The sequence below is a fragment of the Babylonia areolata genome, chromosome 10 (assembly GCF_041734735.1).
Source record: "Babylonia areolata isolate BAREFJ2019XMU chromosome 10, ASM4173473v1, whole genome shotgun sequence".
NCBI classification, from domain to species: Eukaryota; Metazoa; Mollusca; class Gastropoda; order Neogastropoda; family Buccinidae; genus Babylonia; species Babylonia areolata.
The window spans coordinates 3,514,713-3,534,251 of record NC_134885.1 but is presented as its reverse complement, the minus strand read 5'-3'; the positions used below and the strand labels follow the sequence as shown (position 1 = coordinate 3,534,251).

General features: G+C 42.1%; 1 protein-coding gene across 1 annotated transcript in view; it reads left to right on the top strand.

Annotated features, from left to right (window-relative positions):
• LOC143286405 (acetylcholine receptor subunit alpha-type acr-16-like) overlaps nucleotides 1–12,781 on the top strand; it is a 13,900-nt gene extending 1,119 nt beyond the window's left edge. Inside the window, exons 3-6 of the mRNA XM_076593964.1 lie at nucleotides 4,190–4,353; nucleotides 7,982–8,130; nucleotides 9,766–9,915; nucleotides 10,758–12,781. Of these exons, the coding sequence (XP_076450079.1) occupies nucleotides 4,190–4,353; nucleotides 7,982–8,130; nucleotides 9,766–9,915; nucleotides 10,758–10,950 (656 nt within the window). The 3' untranslated portion in view covers nucleotides 10,951–12,781. The remainder of the gene's footprint in view (nucleotides 1–4,189; nucleotides 4,354–7,981; nucleotides 8,131–9,765; nucleotides 9,916–10,757) is intronic.
• The last annotated feature ends 6,758 nt before the right edge of the window (nucleotides 12,782–19,539 follow it).

Here is a 19,539-nt window from a genome sequence, read left to right as displayed (position 1 = left end):
CAATCAACTAACTCCTTCCATGTATGAGAGAGGGTCTAGAGGAAATGCTGCTGGAAGAGGAAAGTCTTGAGGTTAGATTTAAAGAAGGCAGTGAGGGGCTGTGACGGACGTGGTGAGGCAAAGAGTTCCATATTTGAACACCAGATGATGAAAAGACTCGACCACCGTGCTGTTCTCTTATATATTTTGGGACGAGGAAGGTTCTATCATCGGCAGCAGAGCGAAGAGAGCGGGAGGGTACATAGATTTGAAAGATGTCAGAGAGGTATCGGGGTGCAGCTCTAGATATGACATGGTAGCAGAGACAGGCGGCTTTGTATTTGATTCTTTGCTCTATGGGTAACCAGTGCAACTCTTTTAGAAGGGTGTGCAGTGTGCGGATCTTTTTGCTTTATAGATCATTTTGGCGGCGGAGTTTTGTACCTGCTGTAGTGGTCTGAGGAGTGTTAGCGTACAACCGATGAGAAGAGAGTTGCAACAGTCTAATCTAGAGAACTAACTAGTGTTTTGGTTGCGTCGAGTGTGAGGTAGTGGCGTATGGAGTTCAAAGTAGGCTGCTTGACAGGTTTTGCTGATGTGATGCTGCTGCATGGAAATGTCTTTATCGAGGAAAAAGTCACGGTCACGGACATGATCAGAGAATGAGAGAGAAGAGTTTCCGTGATCGACAGTGGAAGGCAGGGAAGTGGCATCTACTGATGGAGGAAGGAGTCTGAGGGCTTCAGTCTTATCATCGTTTAGTTTCAGTTTGTTTTCTGTCATCCAGTTTTTCACTTCTCTGACACAGTCTTGGAGAGTTTGAATAAGATGTTCACAGCATTATAGCGGAGGAAAAAAACACGTGTCACGATAAGATAGCGGGGGAAAACATGTGTCACAATAGCATAGTAAAGGAAAACACGTGTCACAATAAATTATTATAGTGGAGGAAAACACGTACAGGTAATCTGATTCCGTAACTTTAAAAAAAATGTAATAATAAAATACAACACACACACACACACACACACACACACACACACACACACACACACACACAGAGAGAGAGAGAGAGAGAGAGAGAGAGAGAGAGAGAGAGATCGTGCACTGTTGCACCCTCCGTCCCCATCTCAAATGATGTCAGTTTTTAGCCCCCCCCCCCCCCCCCCCCCCCCCTTCAATTCAGGACCCCCGGTGAGTTATGGCCTCCCAGGTACATTTCCCTTCATTCCTTCTTTTGGCCTAAATAGCCCAGCACCCCACAATGGCCCTACCACGTCTCTAACACGTTTGAAAGCAGAAGCATGTACCTGACAGGTTGAAAGGTAGGTGGCTTTGGTTGACACTCAGCCCTTGTGTCAGATATTCCATGGCTTACAACATAAGTCTCACTAAAAAAAGAGAAAACAACATAGATCCAAAGACAAACAATTTTAATTACGTTTGTCGTTGTTGTCGTCGTTGTGGTTGCTGGTTTGGTTGTTGTTGTTGTTGTTGCTGTTGTTGTTATTGCTGTTGTTGTTGTTGTTGTTGTTGCTGCTGCTGCTGCTGCTGTTGGTGTTGTTGTCGTCGTTGTGGTTATTGTGGTTGCTGGTTTGGTTGTTGTTGTTGTTGATGCTGTTGTGGTTGTTGTTGTTGTTGTCGTCGTTGTGGTTGTCATTGTTGTTGTGGTGGTTGTTATTGTTGTTGTGGTTGTTGTTGTTGCTGCTGCTGCTGTTGTTGTTGTTGATATTGTTGTTGCGGTTATTGTGGTTGTTGTGGTGGTAGTTGTTGTTGTGTTGTTGCGTTGTTGTGTTGTTGTTGCTGTTGTTGTTGCCTTTTCTCGGAATGGACAGGCCTGAGACTGAGTGTCTGCCTTTGAGAGAGTCGTGGAACAGGGAGAGATGGGAGAGAGCCGGCTGTTGAGTCATCTGTATCGCCCCCTAGGGTTGGAGATTACGAGACAGACGAGATCGAGACGGGACGAGACAAAACGAGACACTACGAAACAAGTCTTTTCGAGGCAGCTGTTGTTCCTGCTGTTGCTATGGCTGCCGCTGCGGGTTGTCACCGCTGACTATGAGACTTCGAAATAGACGCGACGAGACGAGACGGGACGAGACAAAACGAGACACTACGAAACAAGTCTTTTCGAGGCAGCTGTTGTTCCTGCTGTTGCTATGGCTGCCGCTGCGGGTTGTCACCGCTGACTATGAGACTGCGAGATAGACGCGACGAGACGAGACGAGACGAGACAAAACGAGACAATACGAAACAAGCTGTTGTTCCTGCTGTTGGTATGGCTTCCGCTGCTGCTGCTGATGCTGTTGTTCCTACCGTTGTTGATGAACTCCTGATAATTAGAAACCCCTTGAGTGCCGTAGAACGTATCAAATACGTGCATAGTGACGTCACTGATGACGTCATCAGATAATGGTAAATAACTCTGGGGAAGGCTGAAAATTCACACAGTTTATCCAGAGTGGTGTATCTCTCCGGACCATTTTTCTCAGTTTTAGGCTGATTGTTTTTGGCTGCTGTTTCATGACTTGACACACCACTTTCCACTGTTTCTAATGTCCAAACTTTAGCAACTGAATTCCTGGATATTTCGTGTCATTTACAATGCAGGCATGCAGTATAACATGAATAACAATCATTTGATCTTTGACATCCACTCTGAGTTGGTAAATTGTGGTGTAAATTGCCTGAAAAACCACCGTCATTACCCCTTACAAACGACATCACACGGTGTCATTCAATTGTAATTTCGGTGGCTATACAGAACAGAGTACATGTCGTTATCAGGTTAGTAAGGGGTTATGACGGTTCTTTTTCAGGCAAGTTCTCCACAACTTATCTACTCAGAATGGACTGAATGAAAAAGGTCAAGTGATTGTTATTTATTTTATACTGCATGCCTGCATTGCAAAAGACACGGAACATACCGTGCACTTAGCTCCAGGAACTTAGGTTGCTAAAGCTGGACCCTACCACAGGTTTTAACGACTTATTCACTTTTCAATCGCCAAAGACGTGGAACAAGTTCCCCGATAACCTCCGTCATTCTGATTCCCTTGCATCTTTTAACTCACTCAGTACGGCCAGTCCTCTCTTCTCCTCTACACAGACCCCTGGATGTCCAGTGGGTGTCTGAATGACCCAACGTCTTCAGTATAAGAGCCTTCCGCTTGCAATATTTTGATGATGGTAATTGGGGTGAAACGCTGTTAACGTCGTCTCTTTCGCCGTTCGTATGGAAAGAGTTAAATCTCGTCTCAAAACTCATCTCTTCCCTCAGCAATACCTTCAGTTGTGGCAGGTCCACTTCCTTTGCGTTAGCTGTGCTTGACTTTGTGTGTATACATATGTATGTGTACATAACTACATGCATGTATATGAATATGCGTGTGTGTGTGTGTGTGTGTGTGTGTGTGTGTGTGTGTGTGTGTGTGTGTGTGCGTGCGTGCCCGTGCGCGCGGGCGCGGGCGCACGTCTGTTTATGTATGCTTGTGTTTGTGCGTACCTATGTGTGCGTATGTGTTGAGGGTAGCTGTTAGGTATATATGTATGTTAAAAAATATGTATGCAGTGTGTGTGTGTGTGTGTGTGTGTGTGTGTGTGTGTGTGTGTGTGTGTTCAGTCTCATTTTGGTGTGTGTACGTAATGTTGATGCAATGTGTTATGTAAACATTTTTTTTTTGTAAAGCACCGAGAGCAGATTTCTGGATAGTGTGCTATGTAAGTATCCATCATTGTTATTAGTATTATTAGTATTATTATATCCATCATCATCATCATCATCATCATCATCATCATCATCATCATAATAATTATTATTATTATTATTATTATTATTATCATTATTATCATTATTATTATTATTATTATATCCATCATCATCATCATCATCATCATCATTATTATTATATCCATCATCATCATCATCATCATCATCATAATCATCATCATTATTATAATTATTATATCCACCATCATCATCATCATATTATTATTATTATTATTATATTCATCATCATCATCATCACATCATTATTATTATTATTATTATTATTATTATTATTATATCCATCATCATCATCATCATCATCATCATCATCATCATTATTATTCTATCTATCATCATCATCATCATCATCAGCATCAGCATCATCATCAGCATCATCATCATCAGCATCATCATCATCATCAACGACCTGCCCTCCTACAGGTCTGCACCAGCAGGCAGAGTGCAGCACGGCCAAGGAGAGGGAGGCGGTGGTCCGCGAGCTGCTGAAGAAGAGTCACAGGCTGGTGCGACCTGACGGTGCAGGGGGCCGGGACACCCCTGTACGGGTCAACATCAGCCTTTCCCTCCTCCGTATTCTGGACGTGGTACGTGGTCCCCTTACTTTGCTGTTCCGTGTTCTCTGTGTTCCCTTGCTCTTGACGTGTTCACCTTGTTGTTCTGTGTTCCTTGCTCTTGACGTGTTCACCTTGTTGTTCTGTGTTCCCTTCCTCTTGACGTGTTCACCTTGTTGTTCTGTGTTCCCTTCCTCTTGACGTGTTCACCTTGTTGTTCTGTGTTCCCTTCCTCTTGACGTGTTCACCTTGTTGTTCTGTGTTCCCTTCTTCTTGACGTGTTCACCTTGTTGTTCTGTGTTCCCTTCTTCTTGACGTGTTCACCTTGTTGTTCTGTGTTCCCTTCTTCTTGACGTGTTCATCTTGTTGTTCTGTGTTCCCTTCTTCTTGACGTGTTCACCTTGTTGTTCTGTGTTCCCTTCTTCTTGACGTGTTCTCCTTGTTGTTCTGTGTTCTGTGTTCCCTTCCTCTTGACGTGTTCACCTTGTTGTTCTGTGTTCCCTTCCTCTTGACGTGTTCACCTTGTTGTTCTGTGTTCCCTTCCTCTTGACGTGTTCACCTTGTTGTTCTGTGTTCTGTGTTCCCTTCCTCTTGACGTGTTCACCTTGTTGTTCTGTGTTCCCTTCCTCTTGACGTGTTCACCTTGTTGTTCTGTGTTCCCTTCCTCTTGACGTGTTCACCTTGTTGTTCTGTGTTCCCTTCCTCTTGACGTGTTCACCTTGTTGTTCTGTGTTCTGTGTTCCCTTCCTCTTGACGTGTTCACCTTGTTGTTCTGTATTCCCTTCCTCTTGACGTGTTCACCTTGTTGTTCTGTGTTCTGTGTTCCCTTCCTCTTGACGTGTTCACCTTGTTGTTCTGTATTCTGTATTCCCTTCCTCTTGACGTGTTCACCTTGTTGTTCTGTATTCTGTATTCCCTTCCTCTTGACGTGTTCACCTTGTTGTTCTGTGTTCTGTGTTCCCTTCCTCTTGACGTGTTCACCTTGTTGTTCTGTGTTCCCTTCCTCTTGACGTGTTCACCTTGTTGTTCTGTGTTCTGTATTCCCTTGCTCTTGACGTGTTCTTCTTACTTCTGTGCTGTATGGAGATAATCGTGAGTTCTGTTTTTCTGTATTTCTTCCCATTGACGTATTCTTACTTTTGTACTGCATGGCGATAATCATGTATTCTATGTTCCCTTCCCATTGACGTGTTCTTACTTTTGTACTGCATGGCGATAATCATGTATTCTGTATTCTATATTTCCTTCATTTTGACGTGTCGTCCTCATTTCTATACTGTATGGAGATAATCACGTATTCTGCATTCCGTTCATTTTGACGTGTTCTCCTTATTTCTGTACTGCATGGAGATAATCAAACTAGAGTGGCTATAGAACTGGTGGGTGTTATGGGACTTTAGGGCGAAAGAGATTTGTTCAAAAACATTTCCAAAGAGTAAAGTCACAACAGAAATGTAAAGAGCTTACCATTAGTTTCCACACCGGTGTTCATCAACTGAGACAACTTTTGTTCAGTTGTACAAGAGCCTCATCCGACCACTGTTGGAATATGGCCACTGTGTCTGGCAACCGTTTCACAAAACGCTATGTAGTGACATCGAGGATGTCCAGAGGCGAGCAACAAAACTCCTGGGCTCACTGAAAGAGAAGCCTTACCCCGAGAGACTGAAACTGCTGAGGCTGCCATGTCTGGAACACCGGAGGCTGCGAGGGGACATGATCGAAGTATTTAAATACCTTCACGGTCATTATGATGCACAGAGGCCAGTGTTCCAGTCGTCACTCAGTGGAAACCTCAGAGGCAACACCTTAAAGCTCCAAAAACAACGCTTTCGCCTTGATGTCAGGGGGAATTATTTCTCTAACAGAGTAGTGACACAATGGAACGGTCTCCCAGACTCCGTGGTCCTGGCGCCATCAGTCAGCGCCTTTAAGAGCCGCTTAGATAAACACTGGAGGGGCCTACCTGGTCTGTACAACCCAGCTTGTCAGGCAACTGATTTGGTCTAGCCGCGCTCGCCACGCATGCAACCAATTCAGTAATAGTTCTTTAGGAACACGAACAGGCCTCGGGAGAGGCCTAAACCGTTGTCAAGTCAAGTGAAGAGGAAAAACGTAAGCGACAGATGCCTTTCCGTGTGTTCCAGCTGAAGGGAACGCTGACCATCTTCTAACGGAAGTCATGTCCCTTGTTTCGGTCAGCCACACTAAAGTTTTGTGCTTGTCCTCTGTTTGAATTTTCACGGGTTTTTGCTTTTGTCGTTGTTGTTGTTTTGCTACATTCTGACAAGCTTTCCTTCCGAGCAGCGGTGTTCATCTGTCAACTCATCCACTTTCAGATTCGTAGTCGACATCTCATACATGCAAACCAAACAATAGAATTTACTGCAGCTGAGGTGATAATGATGATACATAAATAAATAGATAGATAAATAAATAAATAAATGAACAATTTTTTAAAATATGATAAAAAGAGCCACGACAGTTAGTATTGGTACAATGGTAAAGAGTCATTTCAGTACAGAGTTAACTGTGGCAAAGTCAGAGAATAATGTCACTTCAGTATAGAGTTAACTGTGACAAAGTCAGAGAATAAAGTTACTTCAGTATAGAGTTAACTGTGGCAAAGGCAGAGAATAAGAGAAAAGTTAATTCAGGGCTCGACAGCCATTTACAAATGACAGGTGTAGTTGATGACTGACCCGTGCATGTTGCTGTCCATGTCAGTACAGTGAAGGGATTTGTCAAAACGAGGGGAGTGGGGTAGGGTGGGAGGGGGGCACATCCAACAAATCTCTGAAACGACACATTCCTGATCAGTCACCCATAAACTCTCCAAAGACAGAGTTTGTCAAGACGAGCAGAAAAGTTCAGTCCAGTTCAGTTACTCAAGGAGGCGTCACTGCATTCAGAAAAATCCATATATGCAACACCACACCTGCTAAGCAGATGCCTGACCAGCAGCGTAACCCTACATGCGTAGTCTGGCCTTGAGGGGGAAAAATATGATTGATAAACAAATAAGGAAATAAATGTATATAAACATACAGACATGCAGAAAAAAACTGTAGCTGAACGAAGGTTCAAAAACAAAAAAACAAAACAAAACAAAAAAAGCTGATACATGCTGGTTGGCATGGAAATGCAACCTTGCCACACACACACACACACACACACACACACACACACACACACACACACACACAACCTGTGCTTCACTGAGTATATTTTAAAAAATGTGGGATAAATGCCCTCATGACAACCACAGCAAACTGGAACATATATATTTCCTGTCCGATAGATTAGTACTTGCATTATATATATCATTAGAAAAGAAGAAGAAGAAGAAGACACATCTTGGATATCATTACTTATTTGTGTGACGCGTTTCTGTCCATTTCATCATACATTTTATATGAGTGTGCATCAGGCATTTATGCTCTTCCATCACAAGCATGTGTGTCTGTGTGTATGAGGGTGCAATGGATGAACGCACGCGACTAATCAGAGACACACGAGCATGCAGCGTTTGTGTGTGTGTGTGTGTGCGTGTACATGAGTGTGTGTGTGTGTGTGTGTGTTTTTGTGTGTCTGTCTGTGTCCATGTGTCAATGTGGCATGTGTGAATGTTGACGTGCTGCCCGTGTTCTGTGTCTGTCAGGACGAGCTGAACGGCCACATGGAGGGGGTGGCCTTCCTGCTCTTCACCTGGAGTGACCCCCGCTTGTCGTTTTCCCCCAGCACCAACGTGACCTCAGTCCGCCTGGATCCCTCCCTCATCTGGACTCCGGACGTGGAGCTCTTCAACAAGTGAGCGGCACTGGACTGCCTTCAGGGCGCAATAGCCGTGCGGTTAAAACGTTGGCCTTTTCAATATCAGGGTCCTGGGTTCGAATCCTGGTCATGTCACGGTGCCTGGTTGGGTAAAGGGTGGAGATGTTTTTTCCTGATCTCCCAGGTCAACTTATGTGCAGACCTGCTGCTAGTGCCTGAACCCCCCTTTCGTGTGTATACGCACGCAGATGATCAAGTTCGCACGTTAAAGATCATGTAATCCATGTAAGCGTTCGGTGGGTTATGGAAACAAGAACATACCCAGCATGCACCCCCCCCCACCCCGCCCCCCGGAAACGGAGTGAGGCTGCCTACAAGACTGAAACCTGACTGAATGACACAGGAAACGAATGATGAGCACCAAATGGCAGCTCTCAGGTGGCTCTACCCAGGTAGGCAGCCTGTTGTGCAAATAACCCCATGTTTGTAAAGCCCTTTCATATTGGTCTCCAACTGAGAATATGTGCTACATTAGTATCCGTGTCATCGTCAACACGACGCTTTGCTCGAGTGCTTTAAATGCCAACATTATCACTTTTCCCTTAGGGTAAATTTGATTCTCCTCAGTATGACACACTGCTTGCTTCAAATGCCAACATTATCACTTTTCCCTTAGGGTAAATTTGATTCTCCTCAGTATGACACACTGCTTGCTTCAAATGCCAACATTATCACTTTTCCCTTGGGGTAAATTTGATTCTCCTCAGTATGACACACTGCTTGCTTCAAATGCCAACATTATCACTTTTCCCTTGGGGTAAATTTGATTCTCCTCAGTATGACACGCTGCTTGCTTCAAATGCCAACATTATCACTTTTCCCATGGGGTAAATCTGATTCTCCTCAGTATGACACGCTGCGTGCTTCAAATGCCAACATTATCACTTTTCCCACGGGGTAAATCTGATTCTCCTCAGTATGACACGCTGCGTGCTTCAAATGCCAACATTATCACTTTTCCTATGGGGTAAATCTGATTCTCCTCAGTATGACACGCTGCGTGCTTCAAATGCCAACATTATCACTTTTTCCTTGGGGTAAATTTGATTCTCCTCAGTATGACACGCTGCGTGCTTCAAATGCCAACATTATCACTTTTCCTTAGGGTAAATCAGATTCTCCTCAGTATGACACGCTGCGTGCTTCAAATACCAACATTATCACTTTCCCTTAGGGTAAATCGGATTCTCCTCAGTATGACATGCTGCTTGCTTCCAAATTCAATGTTATGTCACTTTTGTTGCAGAAAAAGATTCATACGTATCTTCTAGAGTTCCAGTTTTTCACTTTCACTTTCTCAAGGAGGCGTCACTACGTTCGGACAAAACCATACATGCTACAATCGATCTGCTAGGCAGACGTCTGACCAGCAGCATAACCCAACATTTCAGTCAGGCTTCGAGTGCATGCATGTATCTGTGTGCCTGACAGATTGAATTTCTGTAGAATTTTGCCAGAGGACGTTTATCTTGCCATGGGTTCTTTTTCAGTGCGCAAACTGTAAACTAATGTCAGTCTGTGATATAAGCTGTGTTGGGCCTGCATACAATACAATACAATACAATACAATACAATGCAATGCAATGCAATGCAATGCAATGCTGTGTGCAGCAAGTCCCCCTTGATGCGGAACTTGGCCAGCAGTAACCTGGTTCTGGTGCAGTCATCAGGACTCATCATGTGGGTGCCTCAGATCAGCTTCTTCGGCCTGTGCGAGCAGGCCCCAGGCTACTTCCAAACTGCCATGAACTGCACTCTTCGGTGAGGCTTTGTGTGCTTGCTGTTGGTGAGGCTTTGTGTGCTTGCTGTGTTAGGCTTTGTGTGCTTGCTGTCAGTGAGGCTGTGTGTGCTTGCTGTCGGTAAGGCTTTGTGTGCTTGCTGTGGTGAGGCTGTGTGTGCTTGCTGTCAGTGAGGCTGTGTGTGCTTGCTTTGTGTGCTTGCTGTCGGTGAAGCGTTGTATGCTTGCTGTCGGTGAGGCGTTGTGTGCTGGCTGTCGGTGAGGCTCTGTGTGCTTGCTGTGAGACGTTATGTGACTGCTGTTGGTGAGGCTCTGTGTGCTTGCTGTGAGACGTTGTGTGCTTGCTGTCGGTGAAGCGTTGTGTGCTTGCTGTCGGTGAGGCTGTGTGTGCTTGCTGTTGGTGAGGCTGTGTGTGCTTGCTGTCGGTGAGGCGTTGTGTGCTTGCTGTTGGTGAGGCTGTGTGTGCTTGCTGTCGGTGAGGCTGTGTGTGCTTGCTGTCGGTGAGGCGTTGTGTGCTTGCTGTCGGTGAGGCGTTGTGTGCTTGCTGTAGGTGAAGCGTTGTGTGCTTGCTGTCGGTGAGGTGTTGTGTGCTTGCTGTGTTTCGGCTCCTAGACACATAATGGTGACGACTTTGACCTGAAAGGACATGCATTAATGGAATACTTTCTTCTTCTTCTTCTTCTTCTTCTTCTTCTCTCTCTCTCTCTCTCTCTCTCTCTCTCTCTCTCTCTCCCTCTTTCAGTTTCGGCTCCTGGACCTATAACGGTGACGACTTTGACCTGAAAGGACCTGTATTAATGGAATACTTTCTTCTTCTCTGTTTCTCTCTCTCTCTCTCTCTTTTTCCCCTTTCTTTTTTCTTCAGTTTCGGCTCCTGGACCTATAACGGTGACGACTTTGACCTTCGGGGACCCCCAGCCGTGGACATGTCATGGTACCAGCCCACCGGACGCTGGAGGATCAACTCCTCGTCCGTTAGCCGTCACGTCAACCGCTTCTCGTGCTGCCCCGAGCCCTACGTCACTGTGGAGTTCACTTTCCACCTGGTGCGTAACTGAGGGGCATGAACGGCACGGCACGGCACTGCGCGGAAATGACGTCATCTTAAAGGGTTTTTGAGTGGCTTGGAGCGGAGTCTCTCTCTCTCTCTCTCTCTGTCTCTGATTGTTTCGTTTCTTTTTGCCGATCTCTCTTTTTTTCTTTTTCTTATTTTTTCTTCACCTTTTTTTTTCTCTCTCTCTCTGTCTTTCTTTCTTTCTTTCTTCTCTGTGTTTTTTTTCCCCCTTGAAGGGCTCACTCACTTTTACTTGCTTTTTCGCGTTCTGAATTGGAAAACGGGAAATGATTAAAGAGAGTATGATTGTGGAGGAAACCAGTTGAAGAAGGTAAATAACTACAGCTTTTTCTTCTTTTTTTTTTTTTTTTAAGCTTGCAAAATAATGTGTACATATGATCTGCTTTTGTGTGCTTTTTTTTTCTCCTTGTGAGACGTTGAGACACTGTCCAAGATTTAACTTTTTTTTCTTTCTTTTTTTTAATGCATTTCTTGTCAGCTTATCATGAACTTTACTCTTTTTATTACGTTTATTTTTAAGCATGTTTTTTTATGATTCGTGGGGAAAAAAACAAATAAATTGTTCCTCTTAAGCTGTGAAATTTCAGTATTATTGGACACACACACACACACACACACACACACACACACACATATATATATATATATTTGTTTTCTTGGTGCAGCTCACTACTGCAGTTTTTAATGTCGGATTCTCATCGTATCACACTGCTGTTCTCTAGGACCCCCCCCCCCCCAAAAAAAAGATTGTTTTCTGTGCCTAATGCTGTGCAAATTTATATCTATACTCATGTGATAATGAATGCATCCAAGACGCTAGATTTACACTTATATCGTCCTTGATAAAGTAGCCAATATTTAACTCCAGATTTATACAAACTGATATTGTTGTCGTTGAAAGGATGTCACAGAGCTCCTCAAAATGATATTTATGCTACACGGATTGGAGCTTCGTAGATTTTATGACAGCCATGTCTGGTATGAAATCAGAGTAATGGAAAATAAATGTCTTCTGTTTTCACTATGAATGACTATATGTAACTATATTAGGGTATATTATGTTTTGTAGCATGCCCTTTTTTTAATTACTCAGTTAAGTTTTATCTGCTTCTATTCAGCTTGTTATTCCGCTTAATCTTTTATAGTCTCGTGACTTTTCCACAACGCAGTATATCCAAGTAAACCTCGTTAAAATTCCACGGAGATTCCACGGTATCCATGACTCTTGTCTTTGTCTGTCTGTCTCTTTATCTCTCTCCGACTAATTGTTAAGTTATTTTTCCACAAACTGCATAAACCTGAAGCCGTAAAAATCTTTCCTCAATGAGGAATTCACAAATGTTATAACTGTGTTGATTTTGCTTCAATTGCATCACCCCCCCCACACACACACACCCACCCCCTCCCGGCCCCCTCCCTGATGTTTTGACACACAGTATGGTGGTTATGAACAGTGGCGGAAGGAAAAGTTGCATATTGACTTGTAATAACACTGATTGTAACCAGACAGATTTCATTATATGACTGTTGTCATATTTCATGTAACATATGACTGATCACTGAAAAAAATAAAAAGATGTTCTTGAAATACCAAGAAAAATTTTTTTGGAAAAGCCAGTTATGTTTCAATGGAGTGTTCTTGGAATATGTCCTTGATAATAGTTGTTGTTGTTTTTTAACCCCTTACTGGATTACATTTTCTTGTAGATTTTTTTGTTCTTATTCTTTTAAAGTTATTATGACTATCGTATTCAGAAACTCGAGACAGGCGGTTGGCTTTTTGTTATTTACCAATAAACACATTTGCAGCAAGACTGTTGTATGTATGTTAAAATGTATGTATGCAGCGTGTGTGTGTGTGTGTGTGTGTGTGTAGTCACATTTTGATGTGTGTATGTAACATAATGTTTTATCTTAACAAAAGCGTTTTTGCTAGGCACATGCTTGACAACAGCATAATCCAACGCGTTATTCAGACATTGAGTGCATGCAAGCCTATATATTCGTCAACCTATCAGAGTGGATTCCTTCTACTGAAATTTATCCAGAGGACAACGAACACTCATATTGCCATGGGTTCTTTTTCAGTGCGCCAAGTGCATGCTGCACACGGGACCTCGGTTTATCGTCTAATCGGATTGACTTGTTCCTCAGTTTGATCGTCCGGTCAAACTCGGGAGACAGGATGAGACTGGGAATCGAACCCAGACCCTCGCGGACACTGTGCGGGCAGATCAACATCTCAACCATGTCTGGACTGACCACACTGCTACCATGAAAACATGTTTAACTCCCGAATATCCTGTGCCCACTCTTCCCAGGATATCATAACATGGAGTGATGGCCAAGAGGTAACGCGTCCGCCTAGGAACTGAGAGAATCTGAGCGCACTGATACGAATCCCGGCAGAGTCGCCAGAATTCCCCACCCCCTCCATTAGACCTTAGGTGGTAGTCTGGATGCTAGTCATTCGGATGAGACGATAAACCAAGATCCTATGTGCAGCATGCATTTAGCGCACGTAAAAGAACCCACGGCAACAAAAGGGTTGTCCCTGACAAAATTCTATAGAAAAATCCACTTCCATAGAAAAACATAAACAACCAACAAATGCAGGCAAGAAAAAATACAAAAAAAAAGGGTGGCGCTGTCAGTGTAGCGTCGCGTTCTCCCTGGAGGAGAGCAGCCCGAATTTCACACAGAGAAATCTGTTGTGACTAAAAGAGTACTACAATACAATACAATAATGGAAACACAGCCACAAGCAGTGCACAGACATCCAGGAGGTGGAAGGAACCAGATGAGTTTCTGAAGTGGTGACGCTTCTCTCTCTCTCTCTCTCTTTTCCCCTGATGCAGAGAAGCTACGGAAATGAGCAAAATTGCAATCCTTATACAGTTTACAGGGGTTTCGAACTCCACCCACTCAACACAACACAACTCTCTCTCTCTGTCCCTCCCTCCCTTTCTCTCTCTCTCTCTCTGTCCCTCCCTCTCTCTCTCTCTCTCTCTCTCTCTCTCAAACACACATAAACACAATGCTGGATTACAAATCAGCAAGTTTAATAATACATTCATCCGCATGATTTTTCCAGTAGCTATTTATAAGTCATTATATGCTTTCATCATACAGGTTTTTTTTGCAACCATCTTTGCATTCACGCATAAGTTGATAAGTAGTTTTAAAATACAGAAATAAACAATTGAAATGAAGTATATTTCGAATTAAACATTATCATTTTCAAATCATCATCTGCTCAAAACACAACTTGCACAAAATACAAAAAAACAAAATGCTCCTGTAAATTTTCAAAATTTTATTCATGCTGTACCATAAAAAAAGGAAACCATGATTCATTACCATAACCTGTATGTTTCAGAATTAAAATCAGCACTATCTATTCAGAATGGTTTTAGAAGTGCTTATGATTTTACTGACAATAACCAGCGTTCTTGATACAGCCTTTTATGCCCATTTTATCCGACCTGCTCCTCGTCATTAATAACTTAAAAGAGTGCACCTCTTTCAAAGATAAAAATTTAAAATACTTTCATTAAGTTTACAAGGAATAAAACAAGACAAATAATGTAGAAGGGAAATCATGATTTTTACACAGTAGGGAGATGATTATTATAAAAAAAAAAAAAAAAAAAAAAAAAAAACACACACAAGAAAAACAAATGCATCAATGTCTGCAAGCTGTTTTTTTTTTACACAGCTGATCAGCCTGTCTCGCCAGAGGTTATCATTAGCTGCACATGATTCTACATTGGGGGGCTTTTTCACAGGTACATTCGTGTCATCAATTTTATGAAACAGATACAACTACACATTTAGTGATAATATTCATACCTTCATTCAATCTTTCATCCACTCACTCATATAAACCCGTACACAAAACATGGCATGACAGTACGCTAATTTCAAATGAAACCCCAGTGCATAAACTGGTTCCACATTTAGAATAGAATAGAATAGAACATGTCTTTATTGCCAAGTATGCCAGGGTACATCTCCACCTGAACTAATTCCTGGTAACCAGGTATGGCGTCATAATCCCTGGCAGCATTTTCTTCTTTGCGGAAAATGTGCACAGACTGGAGTAATCCTAAAAGATGATTCAGCAAACTCAGCACTGACTTGAGTATTTACAGAAAGAGAGGTAAAATGACTGCAACTTTCTACACTGTTCATGAATATCATGGAGGTAAAAACTACAATCTTTATCTTCTCATTAAATGGTTTTAATGTCAAAAGAAATTTTTTCAAATCAACTGGACACATCCGAACGCTTTACTCAGGGTGAGCAGACATGCTTTGTTGTCTTGTTGATGAGATGTCAACAATTTCTTTTTTTTTTTTTTTTTTTTAGAAGTTATGAAGAATTCTTGTATCTTGTAAACATTTTGTTAAAACTGATTCAGCAGAATTTTTTTCCTTTTTAAACAAGTTATAAACCTCAAGAATAATTCATCATTCAGTGCTGCAACTGCAAGAACTGGTTCTTAAGTCAATAAGACTAAGAAGAATATGACTTTTAGGCAATATTGATTCCAGGGAGCTCAACAGAACTTTTGATGCTGTCAAAACACATGAAAACAACACACACACACACACACACACACACACACACACACAAAGACTAAAAAGAAACAACAACAGGTTTTCTGGCATGCAAACTGCATACTGAACATGAAAAATGCCCTCCCATTCTCTTGAGTTCACATGCACATGCACACACGCATATAAACACACATAATACATCTCACACACAAGCTATGGGAATCTCTAGTAGTCTGAGTTAAGTTAGCCAGCACACAAAGAGGACACGTTTCAAATGTTCATCAGCATAGGAAATGTGTCAACAACAGTGTCAGTCTCCCTTTCACCTTGTACAGCTGTAAGGGCACAATATGATTCTGATAAAAAAAAAATTAAAAAAAAGAACACACACAACAACACATGCTGCAGATAAACACCATGTGCTGTGATTGTTCCATGGAACACGCTCTTCAGCAACACAGCGGCAGAGGTGAACAGTCCCCTTGGTGCAACAAACAACTATCAGCGGGGATGCTCACCTACAAGGACATAAGTCCTATGTCTCATCCAAAACCAAAAATATGTGAACCCAAACTTTCATCCTAAAATTTACCCACGTTCAGTCTTACTGTTACACTGAACTGCTCTGACTGTTAAAGTCAGTGGGTATTCACATCGTAATTATGGAGAGAACAAAAAAAATCTGTAAGTTTGTGCATCCAAATATTTACATTTATTGTACCTGTGCATCTCATTTGATAATTCAGTGACATTCAAACCGTCATTTCTTTGTTGGCTTGGCTGCTGACTGTTTAAATTCATGGCCAAAGCCACAACCACCTTTCTACTGACAGACAATCAGTGTGTCATCACAGCTCTGTTGTTTCAGTAAACAGTTATCCACTTAAATCACCATGCGTTTTCCCTACAATCCACTGTTGAAATGCTACATGTTAAATCACCATGCGTTTTCCTTACAATCCACTGTTGAAATGCTACATGTTAAATCACCATGCGTTTTCCCTACAATCCACTGTTGAAATGCTACATGTTAAATCACCATGCGTTTTCCCTACAATCCACTGTTGAAATGCTACATGTTAAATCACCATACGTTTTCCCTACAATCCACTGTTGAAATGCTACATGTTAAATCACCATGCGTTTTCCTTACAATCCACTGTTGAAATGCTACATGTTAAATCACCATGCGTTTTCCCTACAATCCACTGTTGAAATGCTACATGTTAAATCACCATGCGTTTTCCCTACAATCCACTGTTGAAATGCTACATGTTAAATCACCATACGTTTTCCCTACAATCCACTGTTGAAATGCTACATGTTAAATCACCATGCGTTTTCCTTACAATCCACTGTTGAAATGCTACATGTTAAATCACCATGCGTTTTCCCTACAATCCACTGTTGAAATGCTACATGTTAAATCACCATGCGTTTTCCCTACAATCCACTGTTGAAATGCTACATGTTAAATCACCATGCGTTTTCCTTACAATCCACTGTTGAAATGCTACATGTTAAATCACCATGCGTTTTCCTTACAATCCACTGTTGAAATGCTACATGTTAAATCACCATGCGTTTTCCCTACAATCCACTGTTGAAATGCTACATGTTAAATCACCATGCGTTTTCCTTACAATCCACTGTTGAAATGCTACATGTTAAATCACCATGCGTTTTCCTTACAATCCACTGTTGAAATGCTACATGTTAAATCACCATGCGTTTTCCTTACAATCCACTGTTGAAATGCTACATGCTTTAGCAGTGATATATGAGCAAGGAGAAGAGAAATGAGGGGCGAGAATGAGGAGGAGGATGACAAAGATTTTACCCCCTCCCCTCCCAGTCACAAACACAATCAAAACTGTACATGTCATGATTATATACACAGACCAACCGCCAGCAAAAACTTGAACATGATTTCACAATTTCATTTTTGCTATGCATGTTAGCCAAATTCAAACTGCTATCAATAATGAAGTATACACATCAAACAGTCTCACAATGTACACACAATTTCTCACTGAATAAATTGAGGGCAAAAGGTTTATACAGGCTCGTCATGATAACTTGGGGCAAGGAGGTTACAAAAACTTTTGACAGGGTCTCAACAGTGTTCCTAATTTTGGTCAAGAAGGAATAATCTGTTTAAAAAGTTCCATGCAAAACGACACTCCAAAAGACTTTCCATTTACAGCCGCGCTTGAAATATATATATATATCCTACAAGCATACTTTCAAAGAAACCTGACACATCAGATAAAAAGAGACACAAAAATCATCAGCCATGGCTTCAATCCCTTTCCTGACAATAAAAATGCAAAAGGAAACAGAAATCTTTCGCCGCATTTTCCTCCAGACAATAAATTTGAACATGTCTGCAGTAAGATGTTTATTTTATTTTATTTTTTTTAAATATTATCGAAAACCACAACTGAGAGTTATCAGCATTATGTAAAGTAAATGTGGTCATACTGACTTGACAGAGATATAAACAATCATCATTATGTAAAGCAAATGTGGCCATACTGACTTGACAGAGATATAAACAATCGTTATAATAAAGCCCACCACACAGGAACCGGACACTCCCTCTTCAGCAACAAAACAACTCAGCATTTCTGTCTGTAGTTCTTAGCAGGACTTATAATAAAGCAACATTCTCTCACTAAATCCTTTAGATAGCATGTAAAAAAAAAATTAAAAAAAAAAAAAAAATGTCACATTCTTCTCATTTCCATCAAGACAATGGTTGGACTAACTTCTTTTTCCCCTTCAGCTCACAGCTCAGGTCACTGTAACACATACTTTGTGCACACATACACTTAGTTGTTTTTGCATATTAATTAGAGCAGTCACACATGTGTGCCTTGTTTTCTTTTTTTTTCTTTTAGGTAAGGGAGGTTGTTAGCTGTGTGTCACCTGTGTCTTATTTATTTCATTCCCTTCTTTCATCCATGAGACCAATGTCTGTCATGGTTGTACATTTCCATCCACATTACAACAGCCTATAGTCATGTCCTACAACTCTCACCCAGTCAGGACATATGAAGGACATCCTTGGGGCACCAGCTGTTCTCTGTATATGACTGTACTGTTACAAGTCTGTGGACACTTTTTCACATTGCTTGCACTGCACAGACGTAGCATGCCTGTGGCATTTATTTCACAGCCATGTCCTCCTGCACTGCAGACCAGGTTCCTGGCTGATGGACCACTGACTGTTCTGTATTGTTGATGGACCACTGACTGTTCTGTGTTGATGATGGACCACTGACTGTTCTGTATAGCTGATGGACCACTGACTGTTCTGTATTGCTGATGGACCACTGACTGTTCTGCATTGCTGATGGACCACTGACTGTTCTGTATTGCTGATGGACCACTGACTGTTCTGTATTGATGATGGACCACTGACTGTTCTGTATTGCTGATGGACCACTGACTGTTCTGTATAGCTACCACTGACTGTTCTGTATTGCTGATGGACCACTGACTGTTCTGTATTGATGATGGACCACTGACTGTTCTGTATTGCTGATGGACCACTGACTGTTCTGTATTGCTGATGGACCACTGACTGTTCTGTATTGATGATGGACCACTGACTGTTCTGTATTGCTGATGGACCACTGACTGTTCTGTATAGCTACCACTGACTGTTCTGTATTGCTGATGTACCACTGACTGTTCTGTATAGATGATGGACCACTGACTGTTCTGTATAGCTACCACTGACTGTTCTGTATAGCTGATGGACCACTGACTGTTCTGTATTGCTGATGGACCACTGACTGTTTAGTATAGCTGATGGACCACTGACAGTTCTGTATGACTAATGGACCACTGACTGTTCTGTATTGTTGATGGACCACTGACTGTTCTGTATTGCTGATGGACCACTGAATGTTCTGTATTGTTGATGGACCACTGACAGTTCTGTATGGCTGATGGACCACTGACTGTTCTGTATTGTTGATGGACCACTGACTGTTCTGTA